Source organism: Eufriesea mexicana, unplaced genomic scaffold (assembly GCF_001483705.2).
Source record: "Eufriesea mexicana isolate 0111107269 unplaced genomic scaffold, ASM148370v2 scaffold1289, whole genome shotgun sequence".
NCBI lineage: Eukaryota > Metazoa > Arthropoda > Insecta > Hymenoptera > Apidae > Eufriesea > Eufriesea mexicana.
Genome location: NW_016909413.1, coordinates 341,761 through 367,981, shown reverse-complemented (window position 1 = coordinate 367,981; position 26,221 = coordinate 341,761). Strand labels below are relative to the sequence as shown.

Sequence of the window (26,221 nt, the reverse complement as noted above, 5' to 3'; positions counted from 1 at the left end):
GCCCACGGTGTCCAATCGAAAGAAGTGTATCATCAGTTCCATGCTGCCCTGCTACCGGCTATTCACCGGCGCTGAATCATCCGTGGCTCGGTATCGCGGGAAAAATCAGCGGCGAACGGGCTGCAGCGGTGGCGCTGCCGGCGCGGCGCAAGATGGCGGCAAGGAAAAAAACAATGGCGGATCGAAACGGCCGGCGGAGTAACCGAGTAGCCGTTACAACTAACGGAGGAAGAAATCGCGTTTATAAACGATCGCGATCCACCGATATAACACGCGTCCTCGCGTTGCTACGCCGTTGTCCGATGCGAATTTGATTAAGGCAGAAAATTGATGGCGGCTGATAACCGACGCGAATATGTCGAAGTTTATAAGATCCTTCGCAAGTGGCAAATGCAAGTTTGAAGGGGACTCCTCGACCGTAGAATACCGTTATCTACTCGATTTTCCATCTCGAGTTTGCTTAGTTTTTCGTTTTTCACATATCAACGGATTCCTATGGACTTCTCCGAGTACCCTTATCTATACGAGATGGAGAATTCCAGGTTAGTTTTTCCTTTTTCAGAGATCGAGCATTCCTATGGACTTCTTTGCATCCCGTTATCTACTCGAGATGGAAAACTCGAGCAGATTAGGTTAGTTTCTCGTTTTTCAGATATCGAGAGCTCTTATGGACTTTTTTGAACGCTATTATCTACGCGAGATGGAAAATACGAGCAGATTAGGTTAGTTTTTCGTTTTTCAGACGTGAAGGACTTTTATGGACTTTCTTGAATAGTATTATCTAGTGAGATGGAAAATTCGAGTAGATTAGAGAGGTACGTTTTTCCATGCCTCAGATATCGAAGATTCTCATGGACTTTTTTGATTTTTGACGCTTAGCTCTTGTGTTTTCCAGCGGGATGAAGGGATTGGAGATGTGCAAGGAGGACAATGAGCGTACCGTAAGGGAACGGCGAACTTTTAAATTGTCCAGGTTTAAATTAACGCAAGAATTTCTTCGGTTTAATGGTGAGATTCCTGTGGAAACATTCCGGCGAACAATGGCGGAGTGGAGGATTTCATATCTCGAACTGAAAGCCGAGTCAGAGGCTGTTAACGTATTTTGCATAGCGTTCTATATTTTTCAAGTTCGTTACTGCATTTATATATTTCTTAAATTTCTCGTTTGGTGCTTCAATCGCCGAGCACGAATATACGAATCTGCTGTAAAATTTCTCTTTTTACGCGTTTCCTGATTCCATTCTACTATATATAGAACCGGCACGTGCCCAGGTTATCCTATCTTCGATTCACTTTACACACTTTCACTGTTCTAGGATAGCATTTCACCACGGAATTTCTATTTTCCTAGTAAAAGTTGCACGACTAGTCGATAAGCTTCGTCACGGATTAAGTTGAAATTCAGAATTCCTTTATTTGCATCGACCCAATATTTCCCTACTTTCCATTGAAAGGGAAAGCTGAAATTTTTATGCAACGTGGTACGTATAATAAATATAACAGAATTTTCTGATCCAGGTGATCGGACATTTAGTTCGAATAGTATATACCATTCGTACGCATTATGCGAGTTGAAATAAGAAGATAATTTAGTTTTCCATAAAAGTTGGCCAAGTAAACTCATTTAACTTATTTTTTAGCGAGCAGCCTCCTTTTTCCTTCTCCTTTTTGTTGCATGGAATTTCTAATTTCTTTTATCTACGGGACGTAATTTTCAAGTTCAGGAGATCTCCCCGACAAGGTAACTCTATGAACTCTCGAGAATAAGAGCGGTGTAAGTCAAAAAAGTTAGGAAATTGTGTTAGTCTTCTACCACCGTCTGAATCTGATGTCTCGTGTATTAATTTCTCGCGTGTCGCCACGAGAGAACGGGAGAAGAGCGATTATTGTACGTTCTTTTACTAACTTTGCTGTTATATTAATCCTTTGTACTCGAGAGGTGAGCTTCAGTCACCATTGCATAAAATTTGGAAGATCGATATTAATTAATATATCAAATTTAATGCAATGCAACAATGCGCGATGTATCGAAATCAAATAATTCTACAATTCTATTATTATACAATTCTTTATTTACTACTCAGAGAAGTATCGTCAGCTTATTAGCAGAGAATCTCTGAATTTCTATTCTTCTTTAGCCAAAAAATCGTCGAGTGCAAAGGGTTAATTATTCAGAAGAACCATGAGACTCGCTATTTTCTATAAAATAACTATTTTCCTCTCTTTAATTCGGAGCATCGTGAAAGTTTCGAACGACGATACGTCGTATAAGATTGAGCACCTGAGAACGAGAGCGAAGTTTATTTCACTTTGACAGCTTAATAAATAATTTACGAGAACAAAGGATATCAGAATGTCATTATTATAGAGATTCTGCAATGACAGAGAAAATAGGACAAAATGCTTCTCTTAATAAAGAATACAAATATTTTCCAATTTAACGTTCACTCCTACATGGCGAGACTAATTACGAAATTATTTCAAAAATTTTACAGAAATCACTTTGTAACGTGATACTAATTTTATATAAGAGAAATATTATGTATAATAAATATAAAGTAAAATGTAGAATAAGATTTGATACGAGGTATATCGAGGAGGTTGTTAAATTTGTCGAGATGTGCTACCTTTTATCGTGTAGTCTATGGCTTAGTCAGAGTCCAGTGCTCAAAGTGCAAGATGTAACCTCGTGCCGATTAATAGTAATTACAGGGGCCATCCGATTAGTTTATTTCTGTCCATGTACGTGACAGTTCTTGCTTTCAAGGATAAGGTCACGGTACAATGATTATTAAGTAGGATATACTAAGTGCTTAAAATACTTGTTAAAATTTTTACAAACCATGATATTAATTACGATTTTTGCTGCAGGGCTCAACGTCCTCGAAAACAGTAGAGTTAAAAAGGCAAAGCTTAGTAATTATAATATAGTTAGATAGCCTTGGCAAAAAAAAAAAAAAAAAAAAAAAAAGCAAAATGGTAATGACCATGATAAAGAAAAAAGAAGAAAAAAAAAATTGGCAATGACCATGGTAAATAAAAAAAAAAAAAAATATATTTTAGTAAGCTCAATAAGTATAATATAGTTGGATAGTCTTGGTAAATACAAAAAAAAAAGAAAAATGATAATGGCCATGGTAAATAAAAAAAAGTATATATGTATATATTCTTATAAATTAATCAGTCAATTTTAAAATAATAATTTGAGCCCTATATTATTCACTGGATGCGAATTGGCGTTTGTTATTTTTTAAATAATTCCGTCATTGAAACGTCGAATAATAACACAACGAAACTTAAAAATCAAATTAACCATCCAAAATGATATTTACCGAACGTTACATTGGTCCCTTTAAATTCTATTTAAATAACACGAACTTTTGACATCGCTAAAATGTCAGAGAATTAAAAATTAACAGGCCAGAAAAGATAATTTTGTTCATCAAATTGCAACCGAAATAAATTCCAAGTTCACTTTTACCAACATGAAAATTTGAATACCTCTCTCGCGAATCAGAAATACCATAAAATGGTCAAAGCCTCCTGTTGAGCCCCGTGAAAACGAGTTAGAAAAATAGTTACACCGAACAAAAACTTGGAAACAAGCCTATAAGTTCAGTTACATCGAGCTTCCATCTGCATGGCAGGCGATAAAAAGCTAAAAATACCATCCTCAATTATATTCCACGATTAATCACCAGGAACCAGCGCGTACGCGCAAGCTTGCCAACATTTTTCCCCGAAATCTCGATATAACGAGTCCCCCTAGACCATCGACGCGACGTGATTTACGTAGACCAGGTAATACCGCATTCATAACTGTATTCACAATCGCACGGTTACGCGGGAAAGGCGTTGAAAATTCCACTGCAGGAAACGTGTTTCATCCGCGAACGAAACTCCATGGTCGAGGCCTCTTTGAGCCGGAGAGGCTTTGAAACCGATCAACGAGCGTGGCGGGCCAATTCTCACGGATGGCACTCTTCCCGACATTCCTCTCGATGTAAACGCGGAAAAACCAACGAATTTAAGCGTGTTAAGTAGAGCTGCCTTCACGGTTTCTGGACGAGCAAGCTGCTGAACGATTTTTTCGCAGTCTGTCATCGTAATTCTGCGACAAGCGCGCTGTCAGACCCCAGTGAACGTCTGATCGGTTAACCCTTTCGAGACTGACAGGATGAGGCAGGAATTTCACATCATTCTTACATCGTAGTCCGCACAAACTAATTATTACTCGCTATAGTATCCTCGAATTTCCTGGATATTATTTTTCTTATCTTTTTTCTAATTGCAACTTATTTCGTGTTAACCCAGTTGATTTTAGAATTATCCGTTAATATGGAAATATTTTCGCCACTTTATTCGGAACAAAAATCTACAATGAATGGCGAGGAAAAATTATATTAAAAATAAAAGTTTGGAATTTAAGTGATATATGCAAGATAAACTTTTCAATTAGTTTCACCTTGCATGTGCATTTAAGCTAATTATTATTCGCTATAGTATCCTCGAATTTCTTTGATATTATTTTTCTTATTTTCTTTTAATTATCCAGTTGACAAATTTTACACTTCTCGTTGTTCCTTGTTCAATTTATGGGTATTTATCATTATGAGAACAATGTAGTATGAAAAATATGTTTTAAACCGACTTTAGAATTATCTGATAAAATTATGTGTTAAAATGGAGATATTTTCGCCATATTATTCGTAACAAAAATCTACAATGAATGGCGAGGAAAAATTATATTACAAATAAAAGTTTGGGATTTAAGTGATATAAGCAAGATAAACTTTTCAATTAGTTTCACCTCGCAAGTGCATATAAATTAATTATTATTCGTTATAGTATCTCTGAGGTTCGAGTTTTAAAATACCGTCTTTGATGTTGCCATTTTAAAATAAAAGAACGAAAGTGTGCTTCGAGTTAAGTTGCACAGCAGGTCTTGACAATGGACCACCAAGTGGAATAGTATGCTGAATGGGACTTGGGTTGGATTACGAAATAAAAGATTTCTGAAACTTCGAAGGTTTCGAAATATTTCGAAAAATGAAATACGTGAAATAAAATATTTAGACTTGGAAAAGCAGTATCGCGAGGATATCGGAAAGTTTGGGTATTGTCTTTGGAAGATATCGACGAGGGATCATTATAACTAGGGTCTTGGATGAAGCAGATCGTTGCACATCTTGCAAGCATATGCAACCCTAGCTTTCTTAGGTACCGACGTATCGTAAACCTGAGGTCGTGCATGCTAATTAACGGGCCCGTTTGCCACGTAGGCACTTGGTCTCCCTAGATTCCCTGCGACCCTTCTTATGGCAGTCACTTCCACGTACCTCACCATCTAAAAACGACTAGCCAGGAAGATTCCAAGGTAAATGATTAAAAGGTTAATCCCCTGGACTAGAATTTAATTACGAGAAATTGTCTGTGAAAATTTTTTAAATATCTTCAAATTTTGAAGTTAAATTATTAAATTATTAAATCTTTATTATTATTATTATTATTAATTATTATTATTATTTACCTGTAATTATTATTCATCTGTTGCGAGTGCAATTAATTTTTATGGGATTTAGCACGAAAAACTCACGAGTTAGAGCCGTTATTATAGTATAAGGTTTAAAGCCCCCGTTTCTATGTATAATTTAATCGACCTCGTTTACTTTACTTTTTATTTTAATTTTTCTTAATATTTGGCTTACTTTTTATTTTCATTTTTTATCTTAGTTTCATTTAATTTAACACCGATGTCGAAATACTATCCAAAGTCTATAACTCAGCATCGGTACAGGAAAATTTGACGCGCCAAATTTGAAATCGCCCCTCGAACTAATTATACATCGATATTAATAAATAAATTATCCGGTTTAATATCGAGAAGCGGAAGATTGGCCACGAAAGGGTTAAGAAGAAAACACTTCTGTCCACGTAGAGATACACGAAAGACGAATTAACATAAGCGAAGCATGCTAATTAAAAATGACAAAATTTTGAACCGAATTTTATTAAGTTTTGAAACTAGATCTACCACGGATCGGCTAAACGACCAATGGGTCATATAGAGAAATGTAAGATGGAAAATTTCAAAGAAAGAAAAAATAAATCAAGATATTGGAAAATTGATAATGCTCCTATTAAAAGAAAAATCGAGAAATCGAGTGACCAAAGAGGTAACGTTGAATGTGCAATTTTTAATCAAATATTAAATATATCCAAATAAATTATATCAAATAATGAAATATTAAATATATCCAAATAAATTATATCAAATAATCAAATATTAAATATATCCAAATAAATTATATTAAATAATCAAATATTAAAATTACACAGGCTATGATAGATCCAGTGTTAGAAAGGAAGGGATTATGCAGAAAAATTACTCATCAGGGTGAACTATGGATAATGAAGATTCGATGAACTGTGAACATGTTAACAAGGTCGGGATAATCATTGGGAGAACTGTTTCGCGAAAGGAGGAACGTCGAAGTTGCGACGGCGTCTATGAAATGAAGTTTTAATCCTTCGTCAATTAAATTCTGCTCGATGCTTTGTTCCAGGTGGCCTGTGTTTGTTTAAATGCTTCCGAGAGTTTCAGGTTGTAAATTAAGTCTCAAGTTTTTAATTATATATTTCCTTTCTACGACGGTCGGAGTGAAACATTCCCAATAGCAACTTTCTCTCATGACAGATTTTAGACTTTCCTTTCCACGCGAAGAAATCCACACGTTTGGAATCGATGGGTTATTGCATATCTATATTGTATATCTCTCTTTACTTGTGTGGGTCAATTTTTTAGTAGACAGAACTCCCGAGGGACGCAGATGATAATCCGATTGCGCAATATCTGGTGAATATGGTGAACGTGGTAACGTTTGCCAATGTAATTCGAATAACTTTAATTCTGCAATTTCTGCAATATGGTTATGCACTGTGCTGTAGAATTTTCTCACTTTCTATCAAAAAGTGATTGGAGTTCTCTCTCCTTTTTTCAATTTTTATTTACCTTTTTTAATCGAACACCGTATAGTTTCCTTGTTATTGTAGATAGATTCAGAGAGTAAAAAAGCATTGAATTGTTATTTTCTGATTAAAAGAAAATCGTTATTTTCTTTCAAACCGACGATATCTGTTCTTTTAGATGCAAATATTGTTTGGAAATTAATTTTCTAGAATTTGGAGTTTCATCTGACCAGCTCTTTGTTTATGTGGGGTTATTATATTCGTTGATACGGCATTGATATTTCCAGTTTTGCAATTTCCTTCATTTCCGAAAATGTAATTTTGGATAGTTTTGTGTATTTGGATTAACTTCTGAGTTAATTCCAGTTTAACAGATAGTTTAATGAAATTTATCCCAACACGTACAGTGCACCTGCACCCCATCAAATCCTATCTCAATCTATACAATCACCAGAATTTTAACACTAGAACTACCAAAATGGACAAAATGGTTTCAGCCTTTTCATTTTCACAGGTACTGGAAACATGCAGTTATTTGTGTTGCTCTTTGCTCAATAACTTATTATATATATCTATTTAATACTATAGACATAATCAAAATATTATCATTCATTATAATACATTATATATTATATTATAGTGTTAAGAACATATTATATCTATCTTCATCGTACCATTTTAATTATTACTATCTCCATATGTGCCATCCGCAGATCAAAGTGACGAACTCCACTTTATGAATTTTAAAAAATTTCAGTGCCTTAGAGGTACTCGTTTGATGCTTAACTCTAAAACTCCTAACCTCTCAAACATCCTGTGAGGCCTCAAGAAGAGAAGTTCCACGAGTCCGCACCACCTTTTGCACGTTTTTCCTTCAAAATCACTGGTGTGCACGAAATTTTCTAACGTTAGGATACTACAATATTTTATAATATTATAAAATCGTTTAATTTCATATTTCTTCTTAAGACTGCCAGATTAAAACTTCTCTCTCCTTTGTAAGTAGAATTAACCAATTTATCAAACGGCACATACATATACCACATGCATTAACGAGTAGTTCTAGTGTTAAAAACCCGGTCTCAACAGCATTCCTCAACATCGTGCCTCTCACAAGAGTCAACGTATACTTCATTCGACAGTCCTTCGAGAGAAAATCATAAAAAAGGAGAAAATAATAATAATAAAAAAAAAAAAATGAAACAGGAAAGAAGAAAGAAACGAATCAGCGCGAATCCATTTGAAGAGCGGAAAGAATAGAAATCCAAGCGAGGACGACAAGTGTACGTCGCATACGCGGCGATAACGTCTCGTAATCTCGCCAGAAATCGACCCTTAAACGTTTCAACTCTATTACCGGGAGTTCACGTTAACGGCAATTACCTTGCTCGAAGCCGCAGCCCTTGTGTTTCCCGTTCATAATGTCCTGGAACAGGGTTTTGTCCGCGTCGCTATCGTGCAGCTTGGTCGACACGGCCACACACAGATTCTTCGTGGCGTCCCATGCACAGTGCGGGTCCTGAAGGGCCACGCAAGACGCGCAGCTGGCCGCCCCTGGCGCGTCGCAATGATGCAGTGGAACAGCGCGAATTTCGGAGTCAGCAAACACGACCAACTTGCTCGCCTCGCCGGCCAGGTGGACCACCAACAGATCCTTTGAAGCCTCCACTTTAATTCTCGTGAAGGGGTTAAATGCGACGGGATTGCAGTAGGGTCGTCCGGGAATGTGTTTGCCGCGATTCAAGCCACTAGAAATGGCCCCAGAGGTTTTTCCACATTTTCTAAGCGTCGAATTAAATTGGTAATTTCCGCGGTTTCTCGCAATTCTGCGGGTGAGATTGGTTTCTACGAGGTGGCTGGCTTTTTGTGCGTCGATAGTGATTTTGTTATGGTAGGTTCAAGGGAGAATGATCTTTTGATACAGTTTATTGGTAAAAATGATGAATGGAAATGGAATTTTTATTATTATACAGGTGAGATATTATTGATGATGTTTAATTAATTAAGCTAATATCGATATTACAGCGATATGAAATAAAGAAGATGGAGTTATTAGCACTAGAACTACCGATCTTTAATGGGTGCCTAACTATAACGTGCACAGATTATAGTAATTTCAGCGGTACGAGGAATACGAGTGAATATATTGATTACAGTTCTTTCTTAATACGAGTTGATACCAATTTTATTCTTAAAGCAGTTGTATGTGTTCGGTGATTGCAAAACGGAAAATTCTGGGATCAGTCATTTTGACTGGGTTGGTAGTTCTAGTGTTAAGAATGATCTCTTGATTCGAAGTAGGGTGAAAATGATGAATGGAAATGGAATTTTTATTATTATATAGGTGTGATATTATTAATGATGTTTAATTAATTAAGCTAGCAGTGATATTACAGGGATTTAAAATAAAGAAGATGGAGTTATTAAGAATGGTTTCTTGATTCGAAGTATGGTGAAAATGATGAATGGAAATGGAATTTTTATTATTATATAGGTGTGATATTATTGATGATGTTTAATTAATTAAGCTAATATTGATATTATTACAATGATTTGAAATAAAGAAGATGGAGTTATTAAGAATGGTCTCTTGATTCGAAGTAGGGTGAAAATGATGAATGGAAATGGAATTTTTATTATTATATATAGATGAGATGTTATTGGTGATGTTTAATTAATTAAGCTAGCATTGATATTACAGGGATTTAAAATAAAGAAGATGGAGTTATTAAGAATGGTTTCTTGATTCGAAGTATGGTGAAAATGATGAATGGAAATGGAATTTTTATTATTATATAGGTGTGATATTATTGATGATGTTTAATTAATTAAGCTAATATTGATATTATTACAATGATTTGAAATAAAGAAGATGGAGTTATTAAGAATGGTCTCTTGATTCGAAGTAAGGTGAAAATGAATGGAAATGGAATTTTTATTATTATATATAGATGAGATGTTATTGGTGATGTTTAATTAATTAAGCTAGTATTGATATTATTACAATGATTAGAAACAAAGATGATGGAGTTAATAAGAATGGTCTTTTATTTAATGGTAAAAATGATAAACAGAAATAAAATTTTTGTTATTATATATGTGAGAAATTATTGGTAGAAATAAGTATCTTAAGATATTTAATTAATTAATCTACCATTGATATTATTACAGTAATTTGAAATGAAGATCATGGAGTTATAGAAAATGATACTTTAATGTAGCATATAATAAAAATAAGAAATGACTAGTAAAAACAAACGTTCTATAATACTTAATTCATTGTTTTACCGTGGTAATTATGATAGTAATTTAAAATAAGAATTTTCATTACTCCGATACAGAATATTATCAAAAATTAAAATCTCATAATATTCAATTCATTGATTTGAATTCTAGGCTATTCTGATTTCTTATTTCTATGTAATAATTAATTTTTATGAAATTAAAATAATTGAATATAATTTGTCATCGATTCTACCAAAAACTAATAAAATTGCAAAGACGATATTATTATTATAAAAATATTAAACTTGTAAGAAAAATTTCCTCTTCATATTTGCGTAAACAATTTCAAATACTAATAATCCTCGAACGATATTATATTATATTTTACGAAATTATATTCTACGCACAGAATTAATTAAAAGAAAATTTGTATTTTAATCAATACTATCTAATTAATCCTTATCCCCCTGTCTTACATCTTCACCTATTTCATACTTCATTTCTTTCCCACCAGTTGCATTACTTATGACAGTAGACCAGCACGTATACTTCGTTATTCCATTAAACGTTATACCTTACACAACCTACATACACCCAAGTAACCAAAATTAACTGTTTCATCACAGTGTTTCCTATAATACGGTATAATAAATAACGCAAATTATCTAATATTTATGGGACCTTGACAGGTCATCCAACGACTCCAAAAGTATCATTCTCCATGATACGACTCAAATGAAGACTCTTCCAAAATCAATCCCACGAATCTCCATTTCATACTCGTCAGAAATTCCTCATACCCATGCAGTTAGATCGGTCGAATTCCGAGGATTAAAATTCACATACACGATCGATGGTCCCTCGAAATTCCCTGTTTTGCATTATGTAATTGGGTTGATGCTTATCAGAAGCGGGTGGTCGTACGTCGAATTGCACGGATGCATCGAGGGCGTTTTATTCGGGAGTGGGAAGGGAGATAAAAATAAAAAAATAAAGAAGGAAAAAGAGCGGAGGAAATTTTCGAGGACTGCTTACCATACTTCAGCACTTGAACGTCGCTGACGATGACCTGGCTAACGTTGCTCAGAGAATCCGGCGCGCGAGTGTTGAGCGCTTTGAGAACTCGGCCGTCGTCTACGCATAATTATGAAATTATCATAATTAAATCCGTGCGAGTGCTTTTGTTCGCCGTTGTGCACAACTGCTGCAACTCACCTGTCCCGACGTACAGGATGTCGTAGGCCTTGCCATCCAACGCCTTCACTTGAGGATCCACGGCGACTTTGGTAAATCTGTAACTGGAATATGATGTTCCGGTTGATTGTTGGCGTTTAGAGCTACTTTCTCAGGGAATTGTTGAGTAATTAAAGCGGTAACTGCGATTGTCGTGTGAACAATTTTTCGAAATAGCAGGAAGTTCGAGTAATTACTGCTGAATTCTTCGTTTTAGACTGTTAGCCTCGAATACTTAATTTCTTTGTATTTATAAAGGAGTATGAATTTGGGAGACATAATATTGGAAAATATGATTAACCTTTTAATTAATTAACCCTCTCCCGTAGAACGAAGCGACGTGTCAAAGATGGTAACATTACGATAGTGCAATCCTTAGCATTTGGTCTTTTCACGCAAATCTTTCGAAGAAAAAAAGAAAAGGAAAAACTGACCATCGCAATAGAGCTTGCAATTCATTGCGAAGAGCGCTAAGAGGAACGGTGGCATTTGTCTTAATCTTTTACTCAATTTCTGTGGCCGGTGACTATAGTCACCTGTCCTATGTAGGTGGCCTCTCGTGGCTGGTGACTATAGTCACTTGTTGTATGTCGGTGGCGCCTCGTGGACGGTGATTATAGTCACCTGTCCTATGTAAGTAGGTGGCATCACGTGGCCTCTGACTATAGTCACCTGTCGTGTATAGGTGGCGTCTCGTGACCGGTGACTATAGTCACCAGTTCTATGTAGATGGCGTCCCATGGCCGGTGACTATAGTCATCTGTCGTGTGTAGATGGCGTCTCGTGGCCTCTGTCTATAGTCACTAGTATGTAGGTGGTGTCTCGTGGCCGGTGATTATAGTCACCCGTTCTATGTAGATGGCGTCTCGTGGCCGGTAAGTATAGTCACCCGTTCTATTAGATGGCGTCTCGTGGCCGGTGACAATAGTCATCCATCGTATATAGATGGCGTCTCATGGCCGGGGACTATAGTCATCCGTCGTGTGTAGATAGCGTCTCGTGGCCGGTGACAATAGTCATCCATCGTATATAGATGGCGTCTCATGGTCGGTGACTATAGTCATCCGTCGTATATAGATGGCGTCTTATGATCGGTGACTATAGTCATCCGTCGTGTGTAGATGGCGTCTCGTGGCCGGTGACAATAGTCATCCATCGTATATAGATGGCGTCTCATGGCCGGGGACTATAGTCATCCGTCGTATATAGATGGCGTCTTATGATCGGTGACTATAGTCATCCGTCGTGTGTAGATGGCGTCTCGTGGCCGGTGACTATAGTCACCTGTCCTATGTAGATGGCGTCTCATGATCGGTGACTATAGTCACCCGTAGTAGCGAAAGGGTTAACACTAAACGTACCAAGCGGGGTCAAATGATCCCTTTCAAAATTTACTTTATAAGTCGTACATTCATTGTTATTTCTTTCGCTCATCAGACTTTCTGTAAATTCTCATATTATCTGATTGTTTGATTTCTCGCTTTCCGTTTCTCTCCTAACTTATTTTTACCGAGAAAAATTCTTTGCATGCCTTATATATTACAAGGGGTCATTTGACCCCCTATGGTAAGGTTAGGTGTGTGTAAAATACCGGCACGTTTAGTATTAATTTGTAAGAATTTATGTAATAGGTTAGGAATTAATTTGAAAGGTGTTTGTACTGAATATATAATTGAAATATGGGAAGAAATAATATTGCTTTATTAAAATGAGAATTATTATAGAATATTGTATTAGGATGAAAAATTAAATTTCATTAAAATAATCAGAGCTTTATTGCTTTATTTAGTTCGTTAGGTACCATTTTTAATTTAGGGCTAGGGAAGTTAGTTAAAAATCAAGAATTGTCCTTTAAGAATTGAAATAATTTTTAATCGAATTAAAAATTATTTAATTAATTCAGTAATTAAGAATCGATATTTAAGAGTTAAAGGAATTTTTAATTTAAAGTCAGAAGAATTAATTTAGAAATTAAGAATTAAAGTTTCAGAGTTAAAACAAATTTCGGTTTAGAGTTAGAAGAATTAGTTTAAGAGTTAATAATTATTATATACGAATTACGAACTACAAGATTATAGTAGTTGCTGCTGGAAGGGAAATTAATGCTAAACGAGTTACGTCTGCAATTTGTCTAATTCATGCAGCAATCTTACTTGTTAATGTAAGTTATTACGAAGCAAATTAGTTGCTGTTTAGCTCCATTCCTGACTATGACTGTTAACTAATGCTTCAATAAAGCATATAAAACATGGAAATACGTTCAAACTAATCGAGTTGGGAAATTTGATTACTGGGAAATACGGCAATAATAATTAACACTCCACGTGAAAATAAATTAAGAATGGACAATGAAATTTCATCGAATAATTCATCAATTCATTAATCGTACTAATTGGATTTAATTGGACGAGTAATTAAATATACAGTGTCACAGAAAAGTAATAAAACGGATATTTCTAAAATCACTCGTATAACCTTAAATGTGTATTGTAATAACTAAGCAACGAAGAAATGTCACATAAATTATTTAATATTTATATAATATATATAATAATATATCATGGATTCTGTGATACTGAATTTTAAATTAGAAATCTCCTATTAACCACTATTCCATTGTCACAAGTTTTATTCCTCAAAAAATAAAATGACTTTATAGTACAAAATCCTTAAAATCGGAAGCTCGTTTATTGTTTCACAGGAACCAGTTGAACCCTTCAATTATACTCTGTTTTGTTAGAAAACATTGAACACTCTAACCAGATTCCTACGAGCTCAAAATGATGGACAGGTGTCTGAAGGTAAGTTAACATTAAACCTACCGCGATTAAATAACCGGTGAACTTAAAAGCAATAGAATCTTAAAAAAAAAAAAAAAAAGAAAAAAATGAAGTAACTATCGACATTAAAAGATCGATTATACGTGCATTATAAGAAAAATCGCGAAAACGAGTGGCGAGGACGATAATTTCGAACGCAGAATTTTAAACGAAACGAAATGTTTAAAAACTCAAATAGGCTACGATTAGGTTTAGTATTGCAGAATGTCGAAAATAGGTTTTATTGTCCTCACTGTACAGGAATAAAATATAAATATGTTCCATCCTTTATCGAAGGAATATAAGGAAGGAAAAACGAAGGAATACGCGAATGGTTTAAGACACCAAAAACGGACAGAGCAATATGAAACGGAATAAAACGAACACCAAACTCGGAAACTAATTTAACGCAAGAAAATAACGCAACTGTAACACTCGGAAAACACGCTCTAATTCGTCTCTCCCCAACACCGAACGACTTACAAATCGATGACAATCTATTTTCACGAGGATCCTTTAACTCGTTAAACGCTACGCCCTAGGGACCCTAGAAACTGGCGCTAGACTTTCCGTTGAGGCCTTGCCGGCCCGCGCGGGCCAGAAGGGCCCGCATAACGGCTAACTCTAGCGTGAACGCAATGGCAGCGTAGAATCAGCGTAGCGTTTAACGTGTTAACACTTCTTCGAGGGTCCTGTTTTTATTGCAAGTTTTCCTTTGCAAAATTCGATGGCGTGCCCTTTCCAATCGCTAATTGGTTGATATGATTCAGCCCATTAGCGATTTGCCCCATAAAAATTGATTACGATTTCACTGACCTGCGTTTCACCCCCTCCACCTCCCTTCCCGCCATAAAGATCGTGCAACTTAGCTTTGCTACCAAAAATAACCTTTCATAACAGTATCGGTTGTTGTTCGACTTGTTTCTAGAAAAATGTCACACATAGGTCACTGACCGGTTTATAATGTGCTTTTTCTAAAGTAAGATCCCGAATCGCCATTGATCCACTCGCGATTTCTTTCTCGAAAATAGTACCCTACATTATTAAATAGCGAACGGTTTAACCTCTAATGCTTCACGGTAAATACAAAGATTGGAAAAATTCGATGAAAATTCGGAAGCAAAGTGACAGATGACAAAGACGGATAACTGAATTTCAATAAGCACAGGATACTTACTTGAAGCTGACTTTGGTTATCACAGGTAATGAGAAGAAGGACTGGACTGCGTCGTCCATGAGGGGGTGCGCTTTCACGAAATTCACGGTCACGTCTGGAAGCGTCCTGGAGTCGTTGACGCACGACCCGGGTCTAGGCTCGGGCACTTTCTCCGGGAGTACTCGCAGCCAGTTGCTGTTTATGGTCTCCTGCTCCTTGAACGCACCCTGGAAGACTTCGAGGACGTTCTTCATGGAGAACGCGCAGACGGCCGAGCCGCCGATCGAGTTCACGGGGGTGGTAAACACCCCATAAACCAACCGGGCACGATCGCCGGCGTAAACACCTTCCGTGATATCGCTTGTTGACTCTGGAATAATTATAAATCCCACGATAAACAGCTCGTTCCCTCGACACGCTCTTTTTAATCGCTTCGAGGGTACCCCGTTCCGCCGCCATCGCGAACCCTTCGTGGCTTCTCGAGACGATTTTCTCATCTACGAATTTCTTTCACCACCGAACTTCTCGGAAAATAGATGCTATGTCGTTTGCGAAGAGTTCTCGCTGGATTTCCTGCAACGGAGCAGTTCCAGGCGCTTTCTCTGTTAGCAACGAGATTGCGCGACTAGCGTATTCATCGTAAGAGGATTAGCGAAGATGCAGACGGTACACGGAGACATTTGCATATTTGTTTTCCTCCCTGTGATTTTTTGCGCCGAACGAGATCAGATTTAGCTGGAATACTTTGCGTAAATTGGAAAGCTAGGAATCGTTGGGGAATCGCGTTGTTTAGTACAGGGGTGTTATCGTGTGAGACATACCTTTTTTAGGGTTTAAGCTTAACACTTTGACTGTCATGTTGATCGTATATGACCGGCCACGGTATCTTCTGTGACGCTATGGTGGTCATTGGTGATCGAAATGCTTGAACTACTTACAGTTGTAAAAATTGAACGAAAATTAACAGTCAGTCGATTGTCAACCGTTACCAAGGCGCCACCGGTGGTCACCCGTGACAGCCAATAAGATAAACGCTCCATTGGGTAAGAATGTTGCCTTACATCACCAATTTATTATTATTTTTCCATTATATTTCGAGTAATAAAAGTACTCGGCGCCCTGAGCGAAACATGTGATTTTGGCGTGGCAGTGAAAGGGTTAAGGGAACGATGGTATTTGTGATTTTAATATGCAATCTATTTTGTGCATTTAATTAAACTTGACGAGATAGATGTAATTGTTGTTAGTAGTGGATAGTATACTTATATGAATATATTAAATGTTTATTTAACAATCTTATTGGACAGAGAAAAATTGGGGATGAAATATGTATAATTATGATCACTCTTTCATACGTTACTCGTTCACACGTTTATTACTCTTAATGAAATCTGAATTGCAACTGACTTATTCCACTACTCTCTCATTTGTTTTGTCTTCTTTCATACATGACATGAATATACACAGTCCATACTATACTTCATTCATTATATGCATATTCATTTTTCATAATAACCTAATTCGCTGATATTGACATATCCCATGCATCCTTTTTTACAAACATCACTCACTATTATATCAATATATATTAAAATCTGTCAACAATTACCACAATTGTCAATGCTTTAATTCGTTAAGTTTTGGAAAACTATTATCTAGGAGTATTAAAATAATACAAACGATATTTTAATATCAAATTTTCTCTCATTTTGTGAATTTATTATTACACATAATCTCGATGAAATGAGGGTCCTTGCAAATTTTTCAAATCAACACTTTGAAGTTTTTAAAATTACCCGAAATTAGTATCTACGAGTATTAAGAATGATACAAAGAAAATTACATTTGCTTAAAAAGTTGTTTGAAAACTATATTTCATTATCAAATTTCCATCTGGTTATTGCTTTCACTTCGAGAATTTCATATTACCTTCAGCTTCAGCGAGATCTATACAATTGCCAATTTTTTAAATTTTTCAGGTTCCAAAGGATTATCGTCAACAAATGTTGGAAAAACGATATTGAAAGAAATGATGATTATTTAAAAGTACATATTAAAATTAAAATTTCCTTGAAATCACTTGCTCCGATTCAAAGGATTCATATTACAACGAGAGCTGTTATTACATTATTCCTTGCAAAAGGTCTCTTTACATTCAAAGGACTTTGAGTATCACAATTTAATTATCAATAGCTGTACTTCCCAGCTACCGATGAAATCAACATAGTGTACAAAGCTCTGCATAGGGATTAAATTCCGTATAAGATTTTCCCTGGAAATTCAATTTTCGAGTAACTGTTGGGAAGGTAGGAATTATTAATCAATGATTACTAGTCGACGGCAGAGGCACAGTATTGTACTCCGTTAATGTGATACCGTCGTTAAGTGATAATAACAATTTCGCCTCGGTCCTCAGTAACGCGCATTATAAAATTAGTATCCTTATAAAAATAACAGTTCAGGTTGGTTGTACGTGTGAGAAATTGTAATTTCGTGGCCGGTAATAAGGTGTTAATATTAATCTGAACGGCGACCTCTGGCATAATGGGGCGAATGACGTTACGCCATGCCGTAATATCAATTATGCTAGCGTGTGTATATGCAGGAAAACATGTCCTTTTCGAGGCTACTCCATGCACCGCGTAAAGTGTTAATAACATTTTCAGGTATCGTATTTAATGGAAAACGACTCGCTAATATGTCGTTGGTTAACGTGTTATACGTATGGTTCCACATCAGTGACCAGCAGGACCTATTGCCCCCTGAAAATTAGTCATTTATATTTACTATAGTTCTTGCTGATCGAGCATCTTGGGAAACAGCAGCGAATTGGCGTGAAATTTTTAGGGAAAGCTGAGAGTGTTTTATACCGTGTTCAACACTGCAACCACTGACACGTCGTTTATAATTTCTTGTAATATTTTATTGACTATTATTCTTGGTTTCCTGATAGAAGTCTAAAGCAATTAGTTGCTTCTGAATTTTTCTACTCATGGTGGATTTTGGTATTAGGAAAGCAAAAAGATTAACTGCAAAATGGCTGCAAGTCTATTTGTAGGTAGGTTATTTTGGAGGTTATGTAATTGTCGGTTATTTTAGAACGACGTTTATTAAAAAATAAAATTCTTCGAGTATTTTACCACGTGCTTTATGTTACATAGTGACTGTGATATCAGAGAGATTGTTAATTTTATAAATACCGTGGCTGGTTTTATTAAAATATAATTAGTTTATGTAACGATATGGGTAAACATGGCGTCGTTGTAACTCTAGCGTCGGTCTTCGGTAATCAATATGGCGTGGTAAGTCCGATGCTGTCCATTGGTAAACAATATGGAGTCATCGGCAAGTCTAATGTAAATCCAAGTCATGAGAAAGTCCCACCTGAGTTTGCTAGATATTGAAGTAATAAATTTGCGAAGAGAAGTAGACCTAAATTTTTCAGAATCTTCAGTTTTATCGTTGATGGAACATTCGTACCATAATTTCGATAATTTTCGAATTATTTTTATTTTTAATTATTAAATTTCGAAATTTTTACACTAAAATTCAATCACGAGCAAAAATTTATTCGAAAAAGAAAAAGAAAAATGCATACTATTAGGGAAAAGTTAAAAATATATTTGTTTCGAAAAAATTATAAAATAATTTTATTTATGAAGTTATTCCATATTATTTTATACTACCTCACTTTTCATATATTAATTGGTTATATATATATATATATTAATACAAAAAAATGTAAAATTAGTTTTGAAAATCCACAGCACTTTCAAACTTTTCGTCGGCATTGTAGGTTCTCGTATAAAACATTATGGAACAAGGAAATGCTTTACTTTCAAACACGAAATTTTTGCGGAAGTTATATTTTATGCACCGTTTAAAATGTTTGTCGAGTATTGGAAAATGTAACGATAAGAATTTTTCAGCACTTAAAGCGTGTTTTTTTCCTGCTCTCAATTTTTTTTTTTTTTTTTGTTTTATCTTCGTGTTATTTGAATACGTCCATTGTACGTGCATTTTTGTTGTTTTTATTCCTTCCGTTTCAAGTGCTTTATTTTTTTTTATCGTTAATCCTAACGTTTCCGCCGATAACAAAATTTTATATCTTTACATTTTAACCGGATTTCTATAGTATACGTTTTACATTTTATAAACGTAATTTCTTAACGATTATTTTATTCAACAATTTTATACGCAAATTTGAAATAAAAATTTGTATATAAATTACCAATTAAATAAGAATAAAAATATCCCGAGATAATAGTGATTAGAGGATTTGAAAATACCACTTCAGAAATCCCCATTTCTTCAAATTTACTTTTTATTCAAAATAGAAAATTTAAGATGAAGTTTATTTCTATTTATACGTGTTTTATATTCGCTATTTTCTTGTCTGGAAATAATTCTTGTAGAAAATAATTGAGATACGTCAGTAACATTCTTTCAAACAGAAGAGAAGAGCATGATGAAAGAAATTACCAAAGAAATTAACTAAAGTGGTCGATTATTTAATTTATTATTTAAACAAATGGATTCTTTATAAATCCGTCTGACAGTTAAATTCGTCACTAAAAATGCAAAATTCCTTTGCAATAATTTCATTAACTATCATCTTATTACTTCAGGGTTGATTTTCACCCTTTAAAGGAAAATACGCGTCGAAAATTCCTGGTTATTCTACAACTATAAAAGTTTCATCACGACTAATTTATAATTAATTTTCGTCTTTGTCTTTCAATTTCAATACCACATATAAAAACAGAATTCCATTACTAATTCATTTCTATAATCCAATTTTCATACTGAACGAGCCCAAACAGTCGATCCCATCCCCACGACGCGTTAATCTCCAATTTCATGGTGCGCGTGTAAAAATCGCGTGGTATCAGCGGCTTGTGCTTTAATCGAGGCTTTCAGAAGTGGAGGTAAACGGGGAAAAGGAAAAGGAAAACGACAGGAACAAAGGATGAACGAAAAGGACGACGCGGAGCCGAAGCGAGCAATGGTTGCAAAACACGGGGTCGAGTATGACATTAAGGAGGACCTCTAACGAGACACCCTGGGGGCCCGCCGCGTGCATAGAGAAAAATAAGGATCGGTTTCACAAAGAGGCCAGGAGATGATCTTAAATTCAAATTCGGCCTTAATGCATAGTTCGTGTGACGCGAGCTGTGTCCCGACGACGGCTTTTAAATCATGGCGGCGCGGAATCGGCCGTACATCCAGTGGCCCGTTGATGGCCATTAATATTAAAAATTCACCGGGAACAATAACGTTAAAGAAGCGTAATCCAAGCGAGCACAGAGTGAATGGAAGACGATGAAAGAAAACGTGGCGAAAGTTTTCTGTCACCTCCTCGTTAATTCCGCACGAGCGGGACTAAAAACCATTAACGCGGCCATTCTTCGGGGGGGCATTAGCACGAAGAAAGGGTAATTCGTGTTCGATAAAACATTGAATAAAATGGAGGGTCGTGGTACGCCGGTTACAGCGGCGGAAGATGGCAGCTCTCAGAAATGACGAACTTTTTTGTTATCATTAAAGCGATTGTAAATCGACGCGAGAGAGAAGATTGAGTCGCGGTCCCAGCGAAGATAACGCGATTGCTCGTGTTTCATTACACGCTCGAATCGAAGACTTGCCCGTTACAGGACGATAAATCAGCCTAAAGTTGAAGTTGAAGAATAACGCGGCTAACTAAGTAGACATCGCGTGATAAATCGGCAAGATACTTTTGCTTTATTCCTGGTACCATTCTCTTTCTCGTCTTTTCTCCATCCCTAGATTTTTTAAATATTTTTTTAAATATCTAATTGTGCATCTGGATTTTTTATTTCTTATGCCATTTCACATTGTTTGAAAAATAATATTTTATAACATTATTTATAAATAATATCTTAAAATAATAAATAATAAATAATAATCAGTATTTTTAGTGTACAATGGTCACCGTGTCTTTTGAAAGAAAGTTTTGCTAAATGATGCATTGATTATTTGGATCTGCCATAAATAATTTTAATTAGGAATATCGCTTGTTATTGCTTTTCGAATATTCCTTATGTTAGTGAACGAAGATAGAAGATTCATTTTGTAACAGCTAAGGATTGATGGAGTACGTTGTAATTGTTGAAACGCAGTGTTTTCACGCTTAAATAGTTCATTTAATATTCACGTCGTCATCTCCGGTTACAAAGCGTCTCGGCGCCATCTTGTGAACATGCCGGAAATTCGTAACACGTTCGTAAGAGATATTGAATATAAAGCAACCTTTACGCTAGCTTTGTAAGATGATAAAGCTAAGTTCATATCTAAATTTTGTCGAGAAAATATGAAAGAAATTTTAAATAGGGGGAACATTAATTGGCGACAGATGGCAGGTCGATCGCTGGATTTGGACGCCATTAATAGAAAGATATTCTCCAAATGAATATAAATTAATTAATCAGCATCGTACCTAGAGCCACTTGAGAATTAAAAAATTGTAAATATTTATAAAGAAAAAATCGTTTATATTTGAGAAGTATCCATGGGAAAATAATTCTTATGAAACAAATTATCTAATTTCGTTGTCGTGCATGATTTTGGAAATTTGAATATCTTATGAAAATTTCTCTTGCATTTAAATTATATTTAAAATAAATTTATAAATACGTAGAAAAGATGGAACGAGTCGGGAACTTTCGGCCAGGAAAGTTTTGAAAAGATCGGCAGTAACGTCGCGTGAATTTTAATACGACTTTCAACGAAGATCTATTCACGTTTCGCGGGAAATCGAGTTTAGTCCGTCGAAGTTCAAATTTAGTTCCCTGTTCCGCTGCTGGCCTCCATTCTTGTACAACAGTTATCACTCGTTGGCCACCATGTTTACAAATTTCTCAATTTTTGCTACACGGGATTTACGAGTTTATTACTCGCAGTAAACTTCCCCGGGAACTAAGCTAATTTCAGCAGAAAGTTACCGCTGAGGGGCACTGTCCTAGTTTTTATCAGCTTAAGAAATCGCTCGATGGAAACTCGTAATGACTTCGACAAACTAATAAGGAATTTCCCCTCCCCAAAAAAAAAAAAAAATGCGCGGTATCTGTTTTCCTTTCCTTATTACAAATGTTAACTTTCGCATGTTTCCTTTCGCAAGATCCACAGAACTTTCAAGTATCGAAACTTTGTTGTCCTCCGCTCTATGTAACTTTCAACGAATTATTACCTCATAAATCCTGAGAATCTTGGAATTCTACGGGATCCTATCATTTAACGATATTTATTCAATCGACGAGAGCGGGAACTTATTAATTTATATGTAAATTAATTAAAACAGAAAGTCAACTAATCGATCAAATACAATCCTGTTATCAACCAAGCCTTCGTTAAGTACGCTAATAACATGGAAAACGAACATGTCATAAATATCGAAACAATTATTAAATAACCCATAGAATGTCTATTATTAATCAATACAACTGTTATTATATCGATATTAATTATATCGATAAATATCTAATTATCCCCCCCCCCCCCCCTCACCGTTGTATAACTCAAATTTATCCACCACAAATTTCTCGTTTCCCAAAACCCGTTTCGAAACTTCGTAAACAATCGATAGAAAATAACTGCGAACTTTCCTCGCGAATTATCGAACTTTAAATTTTCACTTCGCGTTAATTATCATTCCCATTTGCATAACCTGGCAGGGATGTATCAGGCAAACAAGATCCGGTTGGAAAACGCGATAATCCCGCGAGTCTCGCGTTGCACGAGAGAAATCGTAACAACGAAGAACCTCCGCGGGGTTTCCCCGCGGCGCTGGTGAATTCGAAAGTGAATTTGGCGGGAAAGCGCGAAATGTGAAACGCGCTTTACCGCGTTAAAAGAGGGCGGCGCGCGCGTCGCGCACGTTAAGCGGAATCATGTAATTAGAAATTCGGGAAAGGCGGAGGCTGAAAAGATGATCAACGGGCCGGAAACGCGGCAACTTCGCGAGTGCAAATTGTTGTTCGCTTCTCGTCAAAGCGGGAAGCACCTCCGCTTTCAAAGTACCATCGCGCTTACGAGAGCAGTTTCCAGTAAATACACTGCTTGCTTTAATAAAGCTGCGGATCCTTGATCACGAAAACACTCGAGCTGAATAGACAGACGAAGTTGAGGCCTGCGTCAATGTTACTAGGTCGAGCCCCTTTAAAGGGTTCGACTAATTGTTCTTTTTTCTTCCCTTCCTCGCTCCGCCATTTTTTCCCCTAGAGCGACCAGATTAGCAAGCGATGGTAATCTAGCGCTTCTATTTTTATTCAATTACCGGCACACGGATCGCTGAATTTTAATTAATTCATTATTTCGCGTGAGCTGAATTATGCAGGGGATTTTCGAACTATGGAGTTATAAACGGAGTTTGCACGTTTAGTTGGCGAATGCGAGTAGTTTTTAGAGGATTGCGTGGAAGATTAAGTGTAGGCTTAGTGGAAACGCTTGTGGATGCTTCTCAGTTGGTTCGAAATTTATTTGGGAATGTGGTTTAGAGTTTCAGAATTACGAATGGTCTTTCGACACTTGGTAAAGGAATAGAAGCGTGAAGTTGTCTTTTCCTGTTGGTTTAACCCTTTGCTACTCGAGAAGTGACTCTTGGTCACCGTTTGTTTCAATGCTGTAACTCAAATAATGAATGATGATAATTATATTAAAAACTTCGCGCGAAATATTGAAATAAAATAATTCTATTCGTTCATTTGTCACACAAATGCACGATTTTCTTTTTTTATCTTGGCATAAAGAGTACCGGCGAGCTTATGAAAATCTAAGAAAAGCTTCGAATTGCTGTTTACAACGAGAAAGTCTTCGAGTTTAAAAGGTTAGGAAAGGTATCGAATAATGGTAAGATGATTAAAATCAACAGTACCAATTCCACGTTTAACATGGTAGGAAATGCAATCGATTGTTCAAATTATTACCTCTATGTAATGGAAAATTTCCTCGTTATAAAGATATAACAATTCGCAGCTTTTCTTATATTTTTCTTATCTCGGTGATACCATTTATGCTGAAATAGAAAGAGAAAATCATGTGTATTTCATTTTAATATTTCACGTGGAGTTATTTCTAATCTAGTAATGCCTCATACTCGTTACCCAGGCTTCCAGGGATTGAAACAAACGGTGAGTGACAACGAGAATTACCGCTCGAGTGCAAAGGGTTAATAGAGACTGTATAGATGGCGACACTTTGAGTTAGTAACGAATCCATACACTATTGAGTTTTCCCTTCTATAAATCGATGGTTCATGGAGAACATGAAATGATGCAACATTTTCTGTTATATCTTTATAACAAATATTTATGTTTAATAAAATTGCCTCCAGTGAGCTGCGTTCATATTTTCATTCTTATAATAAATACGTTTAATAAGGATTAAAGGATATGTTTTTGCGAAAAGATTTCAATTTGATTTCCAGCTCCTTTAAAATTACAGAATAAAAATTCGAGAATTAACAAAAACTGTGGAAGGATTTGAAATATTTAAGAATGGAAAAGTTTCGTTAGATATATTGCCGATTTAGGAATATTCATAGAATTTTAGAAGTATGGAAATATATTTTATGGTTGCTTTTAAATTGCTTCGAATTTATGTAAGAGCACGTTAAGTTATTTTAAAATTGAATTTCGTTTCTTCGATAAACAGAGTACAGGTTTTAGAGAAACTCGTTCAGCATACTCATTTGTTTCCAACAAACTCGTTCAAAAAGTTCCTCGTGATAATGTATATTGGCAAATAGAATTCTGTTATAGACGTGGATTATGATTAAAAGTAAATGCCGGTATGTTAAAGTAACGTGAAAAGCAGGAGCGTTTAGTGAAACAATCAGGGACCAGTTTAATGAACTACGAAGCCAAAAATATCAGCATCTGCTAACCAAATGTTTCGTTCACACGACAAGGTGGTGAAAAAGGGTTGCTTCTAATTCATTTCCTGGAGATACAGACAGTAAAGCTACAAAGGGAGCTCAATAATGACAATTATAACCAAGATAAATTCTAGCTATTTTTGGTGTGCTTCAAAATTAATCGGACATCCAACGAAACTTAAAATACATAATACGTAAAGACAATGTTAATAATAACAGTAATAATACTAATAATAAAATAATAATAACAAAATCTTCCTCCATGTTTGTGTTATAAAATATAAATTAACGTAAAATTAAAATTCTTCAATTTTTTATGTATATTTCAACCAAACCACGACATAAATTTTCTTTGCAATCCAGAATCATGCAAGAAATAATAACTTCCATTTGTCGAAAATAAAAATGACGCTACTCGATATTAAAATCTCTTAAACTCTCTTTAAGTATTCATGATGCATAAATATAACGAAACTTGCGAAATTTCATTGCCGACTGGAAAATAACCTATTTCGTTGAAAAATTAAATTAACTATAGAATTCTTTCTGTAACATTATACATAAATCTGAATTCAAATTTGTTTATCGGAAAAAACATAAGGTTTAGTATAAATCAATGTCCCCATATAACTCCAGGATACTTAATATCGAGAATGAGTCATTTTCCGATCACACATAACCTCAATTCGACTAAACAAATTCTAACCTAAATCATTACTTGCGTACAACTTCAGAGCGTTAAACAGTCATAACGTTTCTTATCCCCCCCTCTCAAAACTGTATACATAATATCAGGAACATAAACCTTTTCTTAATACCGAGAATGAGTCACTTTTCGATCAAACATAACCTCGATTCGACTAAGCAAATTCTAACCTAAATCATTACTTGCGTACAACTTCAGAGCGTTGAACAGTGACAACGGCT

At 35.6% G+C, this 26,221-nt stretch overlaps 1 protein-coding gene across 1 annotated transcript in view; it reads right to left on the bottom strand.

Annotated features, from left to right (window-relative positions):
* LOC108547813 (semaphorin-1A) overlaps positions 1–26,221 on the bottom strand; it is a 172,408-nt gene that overhangs the window by 13,712 nt on the left and 132,475 nt on the right. The window contains exons 5-8 of the mRNA XM_017900485.1: positions 15,424–15,772; positions 11,410–11,492; positions 11,230–11,328; positions 8,353–8,637 (exon numbers count right to left, since the gene is read on the bottom strand). Of these exons, the coding sequence (XP_017755974.1) occupies positions 8,353–8,637; positions 11,230–11,328; positions 11,410–11,492; positions 15,424–15,772 (816 nt within the window). The remainder of the gene's footprint in view (positions 1–8,352; positions 8,638–11,229; positions 11,329–11,409; positions 11,493–15,423; positions 15,773–26,221) is intronic.